At 54.3% G+C, this 18,755-nt stretch overlaps 1 protein-coding gene across 1 annotated transcript in view; it reads right to left on the reverse strand.

The window, feature by feature from the left end:
- The window catches only part of LOC139230606 (calmodulin-regulated spectrin-associated protein 3-like), a 68,522-nt gene extending 58,611 nt beyond the window's left edge, over window positions 1-9,911 (reverse strand). Inside the window, exon 1 of the mRNA XM_070862425.1 lies at window positions 9,762-9,911. Coding sequence (XP_070718526.1) covers window positions 9,762-9,852 — 91 coding nt within the window. The 5' untranslated portion in view covers window positions 9,853-9,911. The remainder of the gene's footprint in view (window positions 1-9,761) is intronic.
- Window positions 9,912-18,755: the final 8,844 nt, after the last annotated feature.

Here is an 18,755-nt window from a genome sequence, read left to right on the forward strand (position 1 = left end):
ACCTGGAATACTGCGTGCAGTTTTGATCTCCATATTTACGAAAGGATATACTTGCTTTGGAGGCAGTTCAGAGAAGGTTCACTCGGTTGATTCCGGGGATGAGGGGGTTGACTTATGAGGAAAGGTTGAGTAGGTTGGGCCTCTACTCATTGGAATTCAGAAGAATGAGAGGTGATCTTATCGAAACGTATCAGATTATGAGGGTGCTTGACAAGGTGGATACAGAGAGGATGTTTCCACTGATGGGGGAGACTAGAACTAGGGGGCATGGTCTTAGAATAAGGGGCCACCCATTTAAAACTGAGATGAGGAGGAATTTCTTCTCAGAGGGTTGTAAATCTATGGAATTCGTTGCCTCAGAGAGCTGTGGAAGCTGGGACATTGAATATATTTAAGGCGGAGATAGACAGATTTTTGAACGATAAGGGAGTGAAGGGTTATGGGGAGCGGGCAGGGAAGTGGAGCTGAGTCCATGATCGGATCAGCCATGATCGTATTAAATGGCGGAGCAGGCTCGAGGGGCCGAATGGCCGACTCCTGCTCCTACTTCTGATGTTCTAGACAGACAGGACAGGTACACACACAGACCACACAGACACAACTACAAGTCTCAAATGACAATAGCTACATATTGGGAGCAGTTTAATTACTCTCTGGAACAAAGGTGCCCAGGAATCCAATTCCCGGCCACAAAACACTAGCACCGGAGCACGAATCAGGTATGAGGAACTCACGGAATGGCAGATTGATGCAGGTATAAGCAGGTACGGCTCATCCCTCCCACCCCCTCCCCCCGAACAGCTCAGGAACACTGAGCACATTCCCCAGACACAACAACACGTCCCAGGTTCCACTGTGTGACTGTGGTGGAGACAGAGAATCCGTCCTCTTCCCCCAGGGTGGGTAAGGTGCGAGCTGGGGCAGTACTGAGGGAGCACCGTACTGTCGGAGGGGCAGTACTGAGGGAGCACCGTACTGTCGGAGGGGCAGTACTGAGGGAGCACCGTACTGTCGGAGGGGCAGTACTGAGGGAGCACCGTACTGTCGGAGGGGCAGTACTGAGGGAGCACCGTACTGTCGGAGGGGCAGTACTGAGGGAGCACCGTACTGTCGGAGGGGCAGTACTGAGGGAGCACCGTACTGTCGGAGGGGCAGTACTGAGGGAGCACCGTACTGTCGGAGGGGCAGTACTGAGGGAGCACCGTACTGTCGGAGGGGCAGTACTGAGGGAGCACCGTACTGTCGGAGGGGCAGTACTGAGGGAGCACCGTACTGTCGGAAGGGGCAGTACTGAGGGAGTGCCGCACTGTCGGAGGGGCAGTACTGAGGGAGCGCCGTACTGTCGGAGGGGCAGTACTGAGGGAGCACCGTACTGTCGGAGGGGCAGGACTGAGGGAGCACCGTACTGTCGGTGGGGCAGGACTGAGGGAGCGTCATACTGTCGGAGGGGCAGTACTGAGGGAGCACCGTACTGCGCTGTCGGAGGGGCGGTACTGAGGGAGCACCGTACTGCGCTGTTGGAGGGGCGGTACTGAGGGAGCGTCGCACTGTCGGAGGGGTAGTACTGAGGGAGTGCGCACTGTCGGAGGGGCAGTACTGAGGGAGTGCCGCACTGTCGGAGGGGCAGTGCTGAGGGAGTGCCGCATTGTCGGAGGGTCAGTACTGAGGGAGTGCCGCACTGTCAGAGGGGCAGTACTGAGGGAGCGCCGTATTGTCGGAGGGACAGTACTGAGGGAGTGCCACACTGTCGGAGGGGCAGTACTGAGGGAGCACCGTACTGTCGGAGGGGCAGGACTGAGAGAGTGCCGCACTGTCGGAGGGGCAGTACTGAGGGAGCACCGTACTGTCGGAGGGGCAGGACTGAGGGAGCGTCATACTGTCGGAGGGACAGTACTGAGGGAGCACCGTACTGTCGGAGGGGCAGGACTGAGGGAGCGTCATACTGTCGGAGGGACAGTACTGAGGGAGCACCGTACTGTCGGAGGGGCAGGACTGAGGGAGCGTCATACTGTCGGAGGGACAGTACTGAGGGAGTACCGCACTGTCGGAGGGGCAATACTGAGGGAGTGCCGCACTGTTGGAGGGACAGTACTGAGGGAGTGCCGCACTGTCGGAGGGGCAGTACTGAGGGAGCGCCGCACTGTCGGAGGGGCAGTACTGAGGGAGCGCCGCACTGTCGGAGGGGCAGTACTGAGGGAGTGCCGCACTGTCGGAGGGGCAGTACTGAGGGAGTGCCGCACTGTTGGAGGGACAGTACTGAGGGAGTACCGCACTGTTGGAGGGGCAGTACTGAGGGAGTGCCGCACTGTCGGAGGGGCAGTACTGAGGGAGCGTCGCACTGTCGGAGGGGCCGCCTTTCGAATGAGACGTTAAACCGAGGCCCCGTCTGCTCTCTCGGGTAGACGTAAAAGATCCCATGGCACTATTTGGAAGAAGAGCGGGGGAGTTCTCCCCGGTGTCCTGGGGCTAATATTTATCCCTCAATCAACAACAAAAACAGATTATCTGGGTCACGATCACAGTGCTGTGCGTGGGATCTTGCTGTGCGCACATTGGCTGCCGCGTTTCCCACAATGCAACAGTGACTACACTCCAGAAGTACGTCATTGGCTGTAAAAGCGCGTTGAGGTCTCTGGTGGTGGTGAAAGGCGCTATATCAAGGCAAGTCTTCCTTCATCTTCCCGACACGGGACTGGAGGGAACAGATAGCCCAACCCAAGAGTGTAACCCAACTTTAGGAGGAAGAATGTGCGAACCAATGGTAACGGATGTTGTTGGTCACACGCCAGTGTCAGGGGAGGAGCTGGGAGTTACCGAGCGATAATGGCAGGCTTCACACAGTAACTATGGCAAGGCATCACACACAGTCCCAGAATCCAGTCACAGGGCTCGCTCTGCAATAACCCACATCCCCACAAACCAACTGTGGGCTCCTCTCAATCCAAGGAAAGACTTACATTTATATAGCGCCTATCATGGCCACCTGACGCCTCGAGGCACTTTACAGCCAGTGAAGTACTTTTGGAGTGTGGTCACTGTTGTATTGTGGGAAACGCGGCAGCCAATTTGCGCACAGCAAGCTCCCACACACAGCGATGTGATAGTGACCAGATAATCTGTTTATTTGTTATGTTGACTGAGGGATAAATATTGCCCCAGGACACCGGAGAGAACTCCCCCGCTCTTCTTCCAAATAGTGCCCCGGGATCTTTTACATCCACCTCGAGAGAGCAGGCGGGGCCTCGTTTTAACGTCTCATCCGAAAGTTGGCCCCTCCAACAGTGCGGCGCTCCCTCAGTACTGCCCCTCCGACAGTGCGGCACTCCCTCAGTACTGCCCCTCCGACAGTGCGGCGCTCCCTCAGTACTGCCCCTCCGACAGTGCGGCGCTCCCTCAGTACTGCCCCTCCGACAGTGCGGCGCTCCCTCAGGACTGCCCCTCCGACAGTGCGGCACTCCCTCAGTACTGCCCCTCCGACAGTGCGGCACTCCCTCAGTACTGCCCCTCCGACAGTGCGGCACTCCCTCAGTACTGCCCCTCCGACAGTGCGGCACTCCCTCAGTACAGCACTGGGAGTGACAGCCTGGATTTTTGTGCTCGAGTCCCTGGAGTGGGACTTGAATCCACAACCTTATGACTCATAGGGAGAGAGAGAAATACCCACTCAGCCACGGCTGACATACTGAGATGAGGAGGAATTTCTTCTCTCAGAGGGTCGTAAATCTGTGGAATTCACTGCCCCAGAGAGCTGTGGAAGCCGGGACATTGAATAAATTTAAGGTGGAGATAGACAGATTTTTGGACTCTCGGGGAAACATAGAAAATAGGTGCAGGAGTAGGCCATTTGGCCCTTCGAGCCTGCACCACCATTCAATAAGATCATGGCTGATCATTCCCTCAGTAACCCTTTCCTGCTTTCTCTCCATACCCCTTGATCCCCTTAACCGTAAGGGCCACATCTAACTCCCTCTTGAATATATCCAATGAACAGGCATCAACTACTTTCTGTGGTAGAGAATTCCACAGGTTCACCACTCTCTGGGTGAAGAAGTTTCTCCTCATCTCGATCCTAAATGGCTTACCCCTTATCCTTAGACTGTGACCCCTGGCTCTGGACTTCCCCAACATCGGGAACATTCTTCCTGCATCTAACCTGTCCAGTCCCGTCAGAATTTTATATGTTTCTATGAGATCACCTCTCATCCTTATAAACTCCAGTGAACACAGGCCCAGTCGATCCAGTCTCTCCTCATATGTCAGTCCTGCCATCCCGGGAATCAGTCTGGTGAACCTTCGCTGCACTCCCTCAATAGCAAGAACGTCCTTCCTCAGATTAGGAGACCAAAACTAACACAATATTCCAGGTGAGGCCTCACTAAGGCCCTGTACAACTGCAGTAAGACCTCCCTGCTCCTATACTCAAATCCTCTCGCTATGAAGACCAACATACCATTTACCTTCTTCACCACCTGCTGTACCTGCATGCCAACTTTCAATGACTGATGTACCATGACACCCAGGTCTCGTTGCACCTCCTCTTTTCCTAATCTGTCACCATTCAGATAATATTCTGCCTTCCTGTTTTTGCCCCCAAAGGGGATAACCTCACATTTATCCACATTATACTGCATCTGCCATGTATTTGCCCACTCACCTAACCTGTCCAAGTCGGATATGGGGATCGGGCGGGAAAACATTGAGGTAGACGATCTTATTGAAGGGCCGAGCAGGCTCGAGGCACCAAATGGCCTACTCCTGCTCCTAATCCTTACGTTCCTATGAGACAAGGCTGAAAACAAGCACAGGGCAGTGAGATCACGTGATATTTAATCACCAAGCCACTGCACACTGTGGGGGCGGAATGGAAGTGCTTCGGAGCGATTTAAGTTGTTACCACAGCCAGTCTTGAGTACGTCACTGCTCAAAAATAAACAATCCGTAGGACCCACGTTACCTCACTCTGCAGGCACAAGCTGACAGCGATTAATTCCACGCTTCCAAATTATGGATTTTCACCGTCGGACTCCGTGTTGGTCGTTAAACTCGGCTTCACGGAGTGGCAGATCGATCAGGTCACCTGGGAAATCTCTGCAAGCCGAACTTTTCATGATTTGTTTCTGGGATGTGAGCGTTGCTGGCAAGGCCAGTATTTATTGCCCATCTCTAACTGTCCTGGTCAGCTGTGGCTCAGTGAGCAGCACTCTCACCTGAGTCAGAACTTTGTGGGTTCAAGTCCCACTCCAGGGACCAGAGCACATAAATCTAGGCTGACACTCCCAGGGCAGTACTGAGGGAGTGCCATATCGCACTGTCGGAGGGGCGGTACTGAGGGAGTGCCGCACTGTCGGAGGGGCAGTACTGAGGGAGTGCCGCACTGTCGGAGGGGCAGTACTGAGGGAGTGCCGCACTGTCGGAGGGGCAGTACTGAGGGAGTGCCGCACTGTCGGAGGGGCAGTACTGAGGGAGTGCCGCACTGTCGGAGGGGCAGTACTGAGGGAGTGCCGCACTGTCGGAGGGGCAGTACTGAGGGAGCGCCGCACTGTCGGAGGGGCAGTACTGAGGGAGCGCCGCACTGTCGGAGGGGCAGTACTGAGGGAGCGCCGCACTGTCGGAGGGGCAGTACTGAGGGAGCGCCGCACTGTCGGAGGGGCAGTACTGAGGGAGCGCCGCACTGTCGGAGGGGCAGTACTGAGGGAGCGCCGCACTGTCGGAGGGGCAGTACTGAGGGAGTGCCGCACTGTCGGAGGGGCAGTACTGAGGGAGCGCCGCACTGTCGGAGGGGCAGTACTGAGGGAGCGCCGCACTGTCGGAGGGGCAGTACTGAGGGAGTGCCACACTGTCGGAGGGGCAGTACTGAGGGAGTGCCGCACTGTCGGATGAGACGTTAAACCGAGGCCCCGTCTGCTCTCTCAGGTGGATGTAAAAGATCCTAGGGCACTATTTTGAAGAGCGAGGGAGTTATTCCCGGTGCCCTGGGGCCAATATCTATCCCTCAAATCAACAACAAAAACCAGATTATCTGGGTCATTATCACAGTGCTGTGTGTGGGAGCTTGCTGTGCGCAAATTGGCTGCCGCGTTTCCCACAATACAACAGCGACTACACTCCAAAAGTACTTCATTGGCTGTAAAGCGCTTTGGGACGTCCGGTGGTCGTGAAAGGCGCTATATAAATGCACTTCTTTCTTTGAGTGTCGCGCTGAGCCATTTCAGGGGGCAGTTAAGAGCCAGCCACATTGCTGCGCGCCTGGAGTCACCTATAGGCCAGACCGGGTCAGGGCGGCAGATTTCCCTCCCGATAGGATCATTGCTGAACCAGTTGGGTTTTTACGACAATCTGATAGTTTGATGGTCACTATCCTGATACTTGTTTTTCACTCAATGAACTGGATGTAAATTGCCTCAGCTGCCCTGGATTATTAGTCCTGGCCTCTGGATCACTAGTCCAGCAGCATTATCACCCAGAAAGACTTCATGTACCCAAGGAACTTAAGAACATGAGGAATAGGAGCAGGAGTCGGCCATTCGGCCCCTCGAGCCTGCTCCGCCATTCAATGAGATCACGGCTGATCTTCCACCTCAACTCCACTTTCCCGCCCGATCCCTTGATTTCCATAATATCCAAAAATCTATCGATCTCAGTTTTGAATATACTCAACGACTGAGCCTCCACAGTCCTCTGGGGCAGAGAATTCCAAACATTCACCACCCTCTGAGTGAAGAAGTTTCTCCTCATCTCAGTCCCAAATGGCCGACCCCTGAGTCTGAGACTGTGACCCCTGGTTCTAGACTCCCCAGCCCGGGGGGGAACATCCTCCCTGCATCTACCCTGTCAAGCCCTGTAAGAATATTCAATGTTTCAAAGAGATCCCCTCTCATTCTTCTAAACTCTAGAGTATCGGCCTGGCCCTACTCAATCTGTCCTCATAGCCGAGGCATGGGATACAAGAGCAGGGGGGTTATACTTGAACTGTATAAAACACTGGTTACGCCACAGCTGGAGTACTGCGTACAGTTCTGGTCACCACATTACAGGAAAGATGTGATTGCACTGGAGAGGGTGCAGAGGAGATTTACCAGGATGTTGCCGGGACTGGAGAATTTCAGCGATGTTCTTATATAAATGTAATCCTTTCTTTATGGAATTGCAAATTTACAACAAAGAACACAAATGAGCAAAAGGATGGTTATTTCTCCCCCCCCCGTAAGAACATCAGAAATAGGAGCAGGAGTGGGCCATACGGCCCCTCGAGCCTGCTCCGCCATTTAATACCATCATGGCTGATCTGATCATGGACTCAGCTCCACTTCCCTGCCCGCTCCCCATAACCCTTCACTCACTTATCGCTCAAAAATCTGTCTATCTCCACCTTAAATATATTCAATGTTCCAGCTTCCACAGCTCTCTGAGGCAGAGAATTCCACAGATTTACAACCCTCTGAGAGAAGAATTTCCTCCTCATCTCAGTTTTAAATGGGCGGCCCCTTATTCTGAGATTATGCCCCCTAGTTCTAGTCTCCCCCATCAGTGGAAACATCCTCTCTGTATCCACCTTGTCAAGCCCCCTCATAATTGTTAAGTATGCATGTTAATGTATGTACTGTAACACTGTATACACCATACCTGTACACCAGAGGGTGCTGCTGCTGGAGACCCAAGGGTCACCTGTACACTGCAGGTAACCCAGTATAAAAGGGAGCTCACCTCTTAGTGTCTTCACTCTAGTTCTAAAATCACTACAGTTCAAGTACTATACACTTATCTCATGGAGTCATTATCAGAGTGCTTGCATATACAACAATAATCCTATACGTTTCGATAAGATCACCTCTCATTCTTCTGAACGCCAATGAGTAGAGGCCCAACCTCCTCAACCTTTCCTCATAAGTCAACCCCCTCATCCCCGGAATCAACCGAGTGTACCTTCTCTGAACTGCCTCCAAAGCAAGTACATCCTTTCGTAAATATGGAAACCAAAACTGCACACAGTACTCCAGGTGTGGCCTCACCAATACCCCGTATAACTGGAGCAAGACTTCCCTGCTTTTATACTCCATCCCCCTTTCCACTGGCCTTCCTGATCACTTGCTGTACAACAGGAACGGGGCAGTTGGCACAGTTCCTGCATCCACTGCATATTCAAATATTTCACAGTTCAGCACTTTGCACATTGGAGACTTCTGTATCCTGGCAACATTGCTAACAACCTGCTCGACAAAACCCCAAGCCAGAGTCTCCATAAATACTGGGGTAGGAGACCCGTCACAACCTGCAGGGTGTGTCAGCTGGGTAAGCACTTCCAATGGAGTTTCCCCCTCACCCCCTCAAATATCCGACGGGATGCAGAGTTTAAACAAATGTCTCGACAATTAATGCCCCAAATGAACTAAGGCTGCATTTCAAAACAGGGAGGTGCTGAGCGCCAACAAGGGAAAGACTTGCTTTTAGACACAATCTCGACATCTCAAAGTGCTTTACAGCCAGTGAAGCACTGTGAAGAATGGTCACTGTAGTAATGTGCAAGCTCTCCCGCACACACAGCAAGCTCTCCCGCACACACAGCAAGCTCTCCCGCACACACAGCAATGTGATAACAACCAGATAATCTGTTTTTTAGTGAGGTTGGTTAGAATGACAGTGCGGCACTCCCTCAGGACTGTCCCTCCGACAGCAGAGTGCAGCGCTCCCTCAGTACTGCCCCTCCGACACTCCCTCAGTACTGCCCCTCCGACAGTGCGGCACTCCCTCAGCACCGACAGTACGGCTCTCCCTCAGCACTGCCCCTCCGACAGTGCGGCACTCCCTCAGCACTGCCCCTCCGACAGTGCGGCGCTCCCTCAGCACTGCCCCTCCGACAGTGCGGCTCTCCCCCAGCTCTGCCCCTCCGACAGTGCGGCGCTCCCTCAGCACCGACAGTACGGCTCTCCCTCAGCACTGCCCCTCCGACAGTGCGGCACTCCCTCAGCTCTGCCCCTCGGACAGTGCGGCACTCCCTCAGCACTGCCCCTGCAACAGTACAGCACTCCCTCAGCTCTGCCCCTCCGACAGCGCGGCACTCCCTCAGCACCGGCCCTCCGACAGTACGGCACTCCCTCAGCTCTGCCCCTCCGACAGTGCGGCACTCCCTCAGCACTGCCCCTCCGACAGTGCGGCGCTCCCTCAGCACTGCCCCTCCGACAGTGCGGCTCTCCCCCAGCTCTGCCCCTCCGACAGTGCGGCGCTCCCTCAGTACTGCCCCTCCGACAGCGCGGCGCTCCCTCAGTACTGCCCCTCCGACAGTGCGGCACTCCCTCAGCTCTGCCCCTCGGACAGTGCGGCACTCCCTCAGCTCTGCCCCTGCAACAGTACGGCACTCCCTCAGTACTGCCCCTCCGACAGTGCGGCACTCCCTCAGCACTGCCCCTGCAACAGTACAGCACTCCCTCAGCTCTGCCCCTCCGACAGCGCGGCACTCCCTCAGCACCGGCCCTCCGACAGTACGGCACTCCCTCAGCTCTGCCCCTCTGACAGTGCGGCACTCCCTCAGCACCGACCCTCCGACACTCCCTCAGCTCTGCCCCTCTGACAGTGCGGCACTCCCTCAGCACCAACCCTCCGACACTCCCTCAGCACTGCCCCTCTGACAGTGTCAGGCTGGATTATGGGGCTCCTGTCTGTTGGAGTGGGTCTGGAGCCCAGGACTTGCTGTGGGATGGAGTGATAGTTACCGGAGCACCTTGACAAGGTGTGGTCCAGGTAGATGTGAGACTGTCTGATCTTACCTGTGCCTAACACCTTACAACACAGCCAGCCGACCGAGGCTCGGAACTTCTCCTGAGCTACACTGTAGGTGGGCTGTGGTGGGACCTCCATTGCCTGGAACACTGACTTGAAGCAGAAGTCACTCCCTCGCCGGGTTCCGACACCTCACCCACCGCCTGCAGTAGTAAAAAAAAGTTTCACCAAAGTTTGCTGAAACTTTTGCCCCGTCTCCAGCGGAAGACCCGCCCCTTACCTCTGATTGGCCGACCTCCTCGGTCTGCCTTACGATTGGCTAATCCATCTATCCATCAGCCAACCATCACCACTGCCAATCAAAGACCTGCTCCTGCCCAAAGTGGGAAATATTTTCTGAACAATTCTTGTTTTATTGTTCTTCAAAACCTTCTTTAGTTTAAAGTGTAAGTTTTTCCATGAGTGCATTTTGGTGTGTTTTTGTAATCAGAGTAAAAATGGTTCATTGGAATTTTTCATCTCGGAAGGCAAAAGGAATCCTGGCCTTTATTGCAAAGGGGGACGGAGTATAAAAGCAGGGAAGTCCTGCTACAGTTGTACAGGGTATTGGTGAGGCCACACCTGGAGTACTGCGTGCAGTTTTGGCCTCCGGATTTAAGGAGACTTGATCAGCTCCATTAGTGTCCTCGACCAGGCCAACATCGAAGCACTGACCACACTCGACCAGCTCCGCTGGGCAGGGCCACATTGTCCACATGCCAGACACGAGACTCCCAAAGCAAGCGCTCTACTCGGAACTCCTTCACGGCAAACAAACCAAAGGTGGGCAGAGGAAACGTTACAGGGACACCCTCAAAGCCTCCCTGATAAAGTGCGACATCCCCACCGACACCTGGGAGTCCCTGGCCAAAGACCAGCCCGCCCTAAGTGGAGGAAGTGCATCCGGGAGGGCGCTGAGCACCTCGAGTCTCGTCGCCGAGAGCATGCAGAAACCAAGCGCAGGCAGCGGAAGGAGCGTGCGGCAAACCAGTCCCACCCTCCCCTTCCCTCAACCACTGTCTGTCCCACCTGTGACAGGGACTGTGGTTCCCCTATTGGACTGTTCAGTCACCTAAGGACTGAATTTAAGAGTGGAAGCAAGTCTTCCTCGATCCCGAGAGACTGCCTACGATGATGATGATAAAGTGACCTCCCCAGTGACAGTAACAAATCAAATGGTCCTCTCCATTGCCAACTCAACATCGAAGGCACCTCTTGTTCAAACTGCAAATACAGCAACTTACATTTATATAGCGCCTCTGACGTAGTGAAACGTCTCAAGGTGCTTCACAGGAGTGTTATGAGACAAAAAAACATTTGACCCTGAGCCGCATAAGTAGAAATTAGCGCAGGTGACCAAAAGCTGGGTCACAGAGGGAAGATTTAAGGAGTGTCTTGAAGGAGGAAAGAGAGGGAGAGAGGCGGAGAGGTTTAGGGAGGGAGTTCCAGAGCTTGGGGCCCAGGCAGCTGAAGGCACGGCCACCGATGGTGGAGCGATTATAATCAGGGATGGTCAGGAGGGCAGAGTTAGAGGAGTGCAGATGTCTCGGGGGGTTGTGGGGCTGGAGGAGGTTACAGAGATAGGGAAGGGTGTAGGGCTGGAGGGGGTTACAGAGATAGGGAGGGGTGTAGGGGCTGGAGGAGATTACAGAGATAGGGAGGGGTGTGGGGCTGGAGGAGATTACAGAGATAGGGAGGGATGTAGGAGCTGGAGGAGGTTACAGAGATAGGGAGGGGTGTAGGGGCTGGAGGAGGTTACAGAGATAGGGAAGGTTTGGGGGCTGGAGCAGGTTACAGAGATAGGGAGGGGCGAGGGCCCTGGAGGGATTTGTAAACAAGGATGAGAATTTTGAAATCGAGGCGTTGCTTAACCGGGACCCAATGTAGGTCAGTGAGCACAGGGGGTGATGGGTGAGCGGGACTGGGTGCGAGTTAGGACATGGGGCAGTGAGCACAGGGGGTGATGGGTGAGCGGTACTGGGTGTGAGTTAGGACACGGGGCAGTGAGCACAGGGGGTGATGGGTGAGCGGGACTCGGAGCGAGTTAGGACACGGGGCAGTGAGCACAGGGGGTGATGGGTGAGCGGGACTGGGTGCGAGTTAGGACACGGGGCAGTGAGCACAGGGGGTGATGGGTGAGCGGGACTTGGTGCGAGTTAGGACATGGGGCAGTGAGCACAGGGGGTGATGGGTGAGCGGGACTCGGTGCGAGTTAGGACACGGGGCAGTGAGCACAGGGGGTGATGGGTGAGTGGGACTGGGTGCGAGTTAGGACACGGGGCAGTGAGCACAGGGGGTGATGGGTGAGTGGGACTGGGTGCAAGTTAGGTAACGGGGCAGCGAGCACAGGGGGTGATGGGTGAGCGGGACTCGGTGCGAGTTCGGACACGGGGCAGCTGAGTTTTGGATCACCTCTAGTTTACGTCGGGTAGAATGTGGGAGGCCAGCCAGGAGTGCGTTGGAACAGTCAAGTCTGGAGGTAATAAAGGCATGGATGAGGGCTTCAGCAGTGGATGAGCTGAGGCAGGGGCGGAGGTGGGCGATGTTATGGAGGTGGAATTCTCGAAAGGTTACTGAAGAAGCTTCAGGAAACACATATCGAATGCATCCACCAGTTTCCCACAGGTTTTGACTGAATCACATTCAATTCACTGGCGAGCTTTGGGAAGACGCGATACTTTATTTAAAATAATCAAGCTCACATCCTGTTGAAAAATGTTACCACAGCACCAAAATATGTGGGATGAAGTAGCGATGTTGCAAAATAACTGCAATGATTCCAGCACACATTAGCACCATTATAGTATCACTGTGAACACAGAGACCGTCAGCAGAGCTTTCCTGACATCTGTTGCATTGACCAACTCTCTGGCTCTCTGTCACTGTGACTCAGTGGGCAGCACCCTCGCCTCTGAGTCAGTCGGTTGTGGGTTCAAGTCTCACTCCAGGAATTTGAGCACATATTTAGGCTGACACTCCCAGTGCAGTACTGAGGGAGTGCCGCACTGTCGGAGGGGCAGTACTGAGGGAGTGCCGCACTGTCGGAGGGGCAGTACTGAGGGAGTGCCGCACTGTCAGAGGGGCAGTACTGAGGGAGTGCCGCACTGTCGGAGGTGCGGTACTGAGGGAGCTCTGCACTGTCGGAGGGGCAGTACTGAGGGAGTGCTGCACTGTCGGAGGGGCAATACTGAGGGAGTGCCACACTGTCAGAGGTGCGGTACTGAGGGAGTGCCACACTGTCGTAGGGACAGTACTGAGGGAGTGCCGCACTGTCGGAGGTGCGGTACTGAGGGAGCTTTGCACTGTCGGAGGGGCAGTACTGAAGGAGTGCTGTACTGTCGGAGGGGCAGTACTGAGGGAGTGCCGCACTGTCAGAGGTGCGGTACGGAGGGAGTGCCACACTGTCGGAGGGGCAGTACTGAGGGAGTGCCACACTGTCGTAGGGACAGTACTGAGGGAGCTCCACACTGTCGGAGGGGCATACGGACAATGTGGCCCGCCCAGCGGAGCTGGTTGAGTGTGGTCAGTGCTTCAATGCTGGGGATGTTGGGCCTGGTCGAGGACGCTAACGTTGGTACGTCTGTCCTCCCGGGGGATTTGTAGGATCTTGCGGGGACATCGTTGGTGATATTTCTCCAGCGACTTGAGGTGTCTACTGTACATGGTCCATGTCTCTGAGCCATACAGAAGGGCGGGTATCACTACAGCCCTGTAGACCATGAGCTGGGTGGTAGATTTGAGGGCCTGGTCTTCAAACACTGTTTTCCTCAGGGGACCGAAGGCTGCACTGGCGCACTGGAGGCGGTGTTGGATCTCATCGGCAATGTCTGCTCTTGTTGATAAGAGGCTCCCGAGGTCTGGGAAATGGTCTTCACACTGACAGCAACACACCATTGGTGCTGCACAGCTCTTTGACACTTCCATTATCTTCCTAAAGTTGATGGCTCCTGGTGTTCCGGTGTTATCTGCTTCTGTTCCAACCCCGGGTAAATGGACCCATCCTCTTTACACTCATAGAATAGTTTGCAGCACAGAAAGAACCATTCGGCCTGTCGAGCCTGTGCCGGCTCTCTGCAGGAGCACCTCAGCCAGTTCCACTCCCCCACCCTTTCCCCCGTAACCCAGCAAATTATTTCCTTCAGACACTTATCCAATTCCCCTTTGAAAGCCACGATTGGGTCTGCCTCCCCTCCCCTCTCAGGCCGTGAATTCCAGATCCTAAACACTCGCTGTTTTATCTCATGTCGCCTACATTGGTTCTTCTACCGATCGCCTTAAATCTGTGTCCTCTGGTTCTCGACCCTTCCGCCAATGGGAAGATAGAAACATAGAAAATAGGAGCAGTAGTAGGCCATTCGGCCCCTCGAGCCTGCACCACCATTCAATATGGCTGACCCTCTATCTCAACACCATATTCTCGCTTTTTCCCCATACCCCTTGATGGAGCTGCAACGAGACCTGGGTGTCAAGGTACATCAGTCATTGAAAGTTGGCATGCAGGTACAGCAGGCGGTGAAGAAGGCAAATGGTATGTTGGCCTTCATAGCGAGAGGATTTGAATATAGGAGCAGGGAGGTCTTACTGCAGTTGTACAGGGCCTTGGTGAGGCCTCACCTGGAATATTGTGTTCAGTTTTGGTCTCCTAATCTGAGGAAGGATGTTCTTGCTATTGAGGGAGTGCAGCGAAGGTTCACCAGACTGATTCCCGGGATGGCGGGACAGACATATGAGGAGAGACTGGATTGACTAGGCTTATATTCACTGGAATTTAGAAGAATGAGAGGGGATCTCATAGAAACATATACAATTATGACAGGTTAGATGCAGGAAGAATGTTCCCGATGTTGGGGAAGTCCAGAACCAGGAGACACAGTCTAAGGATAAGGGGTAAGCCATTTAGGACCGAGATGAGGAGAAACTTCTTCACTCAGAGAGTTGTTAACCTGTGGAATTCTCTACCACAGAAAGTTGTTGAGGCCAGTTCGTTGGATATATTCAAAAAGGAATTAGATATGACCCTTACGGCTAAAGGGATCGAGGGGTATGGAGAGAAAGCAGGAAAGGGGTACTGAGGTGAATGATCAGCCATGATCTTACTGAATGGTGATGCAGGCTCGAAGGGCCGAATGGCCTACTCCTGCTCCTATTTTCTATGTTTCTATGATACCTTTTGTGCCTAGAAATCTATCTGTCTCCCTCTTAAATATATTCAGTGACTTGGCCTCCACAGCCTTCTGTGGTAGAGAATTCCACAGGTTCACCACCCTCTGAGTGAGAACATTTCTCCTCATCTCGGTCCTAAATTTCCTGCCCCGTATCCTGAGACTGTGACCCCTTGTTCTAGACTTCCCAGCCCCGGGAAACATCCTCCCCGCATCCAGTCTGTCCAACCCCGTCAGAATTTTATACCTTTCAATGAGATCCCCTCTCATTCTCCTAAACTCTAGTGAATACAGGCCCAGTCGACCCAATCTCTCCTCATACCACAGTCCTGCCATCCCAGGAATCAGTCTGGTGAACCTTCGCTGCACTCCCTCTGTGGCAAGTATATCCTTTCTTAGGTAAGGAGACCAAAACTGCTCACAATACTCCAGGTGTGGTCACACCAACAGTCTCTCCCTTTCTACTCTGTCCAGACACCTCATGATTTGGAACACCTCAATCAAATCTCCTCTTAACCATGTCTGCTCCGAGGAGAACAATCCCAGGTTCTCCCATCTATCCACGTAGGGGGCCTTCAGTGTTGCATAAACCATTCTGAAACGGCTTTAATAGGCTCCACTGCATGTGCCATTTTTAAACTGAGGTGTACTGAATACCCTAAACGACTTTACTCCTCGGACAGGAGGAGTAGTAGCCAGAGGTGTCTTCAATCAGCGCTGTGCTGGATCGGGCCTCAGTGCTGTACAGTCACAGACTCAGTGGCCCTCCTGTATGGCTCAGAGACATGGACCATGTACAGCAGACACCTCAAGTCGCTGGAGAAATACCACCAACGATGTCTCCGCAAGATCCTACAAATCCCCTGGGAGGACAGACGCACCAACGTTAGCGTCCTCGACCAGGCCAACATCCCCAGCATCGAAGCACTGACCACACTCGACCAGCTCCGCTGGGCAGGGCCACATTGTCCACATGTCCTCCGACACGAGACTCCCAAAGCAAGCGCTCTACTCAGAACTCCTTCACGGCAAACGAGCCAAAGGTGGGCAGAGGAAATGTTACAGGGACACCCTCAAAGCCTCCCTGATAAAGTGCAACATCCCCACCGACACCTGGGAGTCCCTGGCCAAAGACCACCCTAAGTGGAGGAAGTGCATCCGGGAGGGCGCTGAGCACCTCGAGTCTCGTCGCCGAGAGCATGCAGAAACCAAGCGCAGGCAGCGGAAGGAGCGTGCGGCAAACCAGTCCCACCCTCCCCTTCCCTCAACCACTGTCTGTCCCACCTGTGACAGGGACTGTGGTTCTCATATTGGACTGTTCAGCCACCTAATGACTCGTGTTTAGAGTGGAAGCAAGTCTTCCTCGATCCCGAGGGACTGTCTATGACAATGATGATCAACCAATCTCTACTTTGGAGCACGATTCCTACCAGGGACTTGAGCACATCCATCTAGGCTGACACGCCAGCGCAGTGCTGAGGGAGGGGCAGTACTGAGGGAGCGCCGCACTGTCGGAGGGGCAGTACTGAGGGAGTGCCGCACTGTCAGAGGGGCAGTACTGAGGGAGCCGCACTGTCGGAGGGGCAGTACTGAGGGTGCGCCGCACTGTCGGAGGGGCAGCACTGAGGGAGTGCCGCACTGTCAGAGGGGCAGTACTGAGGGAGTGCCGCACTGTCAGAGGGGCAGTACTGAGGGAGTGCCGCACTGTCAGAGGGGCAGTACTGAGGGAGTGCCGCACTGTCAGAGGGGCAGTACTGAGGGAGTGCCGCACTGTCGGAGGGGCATTACTGAGGGAGCGCCGCACTGTCAGAGGGGCAGTACTGAGGGAGTGCCGCACTGTCGGAGGGGCAGTACTGAGGGAGCGCCGCACTGTCACAGGGGCAGTACTGAGGGAGTGCCGCACTGTCGGAGGGGCAGTACTGAGGGAGCGCTGCACTGTCGGAGGGGCAGTACTGAGAGAGCGCCGCACTGTCGGAGGGGCAGTACTGAGGGAGCGCCGCACTGTCGGAGGGGCAGTGCTGAGGGAGTGCCGCACTGTCGGAGGGGCAGTGCTGAGGGAGCGCCGCACTGTCGGAGGGGCAGTACTGAGGGAGCGCTGCACTGTCGGAGGCGTAGTACTGAGGGAGTGCCGCACTGTCGGAGGTGCTGTCCATTGGATGAGACGTTAAACCGAGGGCCCGTCTGCTCTCAGGTGGATGTAAAAGATCCCGGGGCACTATTTGGAAGAAGAGCGGGGGAGTTCTCCCCGGTGTCCTGGGGCCAATATTTATCCCTCAGTCAACAACAAAAACAGATTATCTGGTCATTATCACATTGCTGTGTGTGGGATCTTGCTGTGCACAGATTAGTTGCCGCCTTTCCCACAATACACCAGTGACCACACTCCAAAAGTACTTCGCTGGCTGCACAGCGCTTCGGGACGTCCGGTGGTTGTGAAAGGCGCTATATAAATGTAAGCCTTGCTTGCTTGCTGTCCCACAGGCTGCGTTAACGCGGTGTATTGGGAACACAAGCCGTTGTCTCCCCAGCCCAGGAATGTGTTGCTGCAGTTAACATGTCTTGCCCTGAAGCTTCAAATTCTTTCACGCTGAAGTCAGCTGATGCTGAATACACCCGCTGATTATCATTTGTAAACCCCGCGGGCTACTCACGTCAGTCCGGGCTATCTATAGACGCTTCAGTTTGTTTCCTTCAAACAAAACATGGTGCCACTCCCTTAACAGTTCGAAACCTCCGACAATCACACTCGCTCTGCAGTTAGAAAGCTCTTCATCACAGGCAGTCCCTCGGGATCGAGGAAGACTTGCTTCCACTCTTAAAATGAGTCCTTAGGTGACTGAACAGTCCAATACGGGAACCACAGACCCTGTCACAGGTGGGACAGATAGTGGTTGAGGGAAGGGGAGGGTGGGACTGGTTTGCCGCACGCTCCTTCCGCTGCCTGTGCTTGGTTTCTGCATGCTCTCGGCGACGAGACTCGAGGTGCTCAGCACCCTCCCGGATGCACTTCCTCCACTTAGGGCGGTCTTTGGCCCCAGGAACTCCCAGGTGTCAATGGAGATATCGCACTTTATCAGGGAGGCTTTGAGGGTGTCCTTGTAACGTTTCCTCTGCCCACCTTTGGCTCACTTGCCGTGAAGGAGTTCCGAGTAGAGCGCTTGCTTTGGGAGGGGATCTCACAGAAACATATACAATTCTTACGGGACTGGACAGGTTAGATGCAGGAAGAATGTTCCCGATGTTGGGGAAGTCCAGAACCAGGGGTCACAGTCTAAGGATATAACATTTAGGACCAAGATGAGGAGAAACTTCTTCACTCAGAGAGTGGTGAACCTGTGGAATTCTCTACCACAGAGAGTTGTTGAGGCCAATTCATTAGATATATTCAAGAGGGAGTTAGATATGGCCCTTACGGCTAAAGGGATCAAGGGGTATGGAGAGAAAGCAGGAAAGGGGTACTGAGGGAATGATCAGCCATGATCTTATTGAATGGTGATGCAGGCTCGAAGGGCCGAATGGCCTACTCCTGCTCCTATTTTCTATGTTTCTATGTCTCATGTCAAGCATGCAACAATGTGGCCTGCCCAGTGGAGCTGGTCGAGTGTGGTCAGTGCTTCGATGCTGGGGATGTTGGCCTGGTCGAGGACGCTAACGTTGGTGCGTCTGTCCTCCCAGGGGATTTGTAGGATCTTGCGGAGACATCGTTGATGATATTTCTCCAGCAACATGAGGTGTCTACTGTACATGGTCCATGTCTCTGAGCCATACAGGAGGGCGGGTATTATTACAGCCCTGTAGACCATGAGCTTGGTGATAGATTTGAGGGCCTGGTCTTCGAAC

This window comes from Pristiophorus japonicus, chromosome 19, assembly GCF_044704955.1.
Source record: "Pristiophorus japonicus isolate sPriJap1 chromosome 19, sPriJap1.hap1, whole genome shotgun sequence".
Classification (NCBI taxonomy): Eukaryota; Metazoa; Chordata; class Chondrichthyes; family Pristiophoridae; genus Pristiophorus; species Pristiophorus japonicus.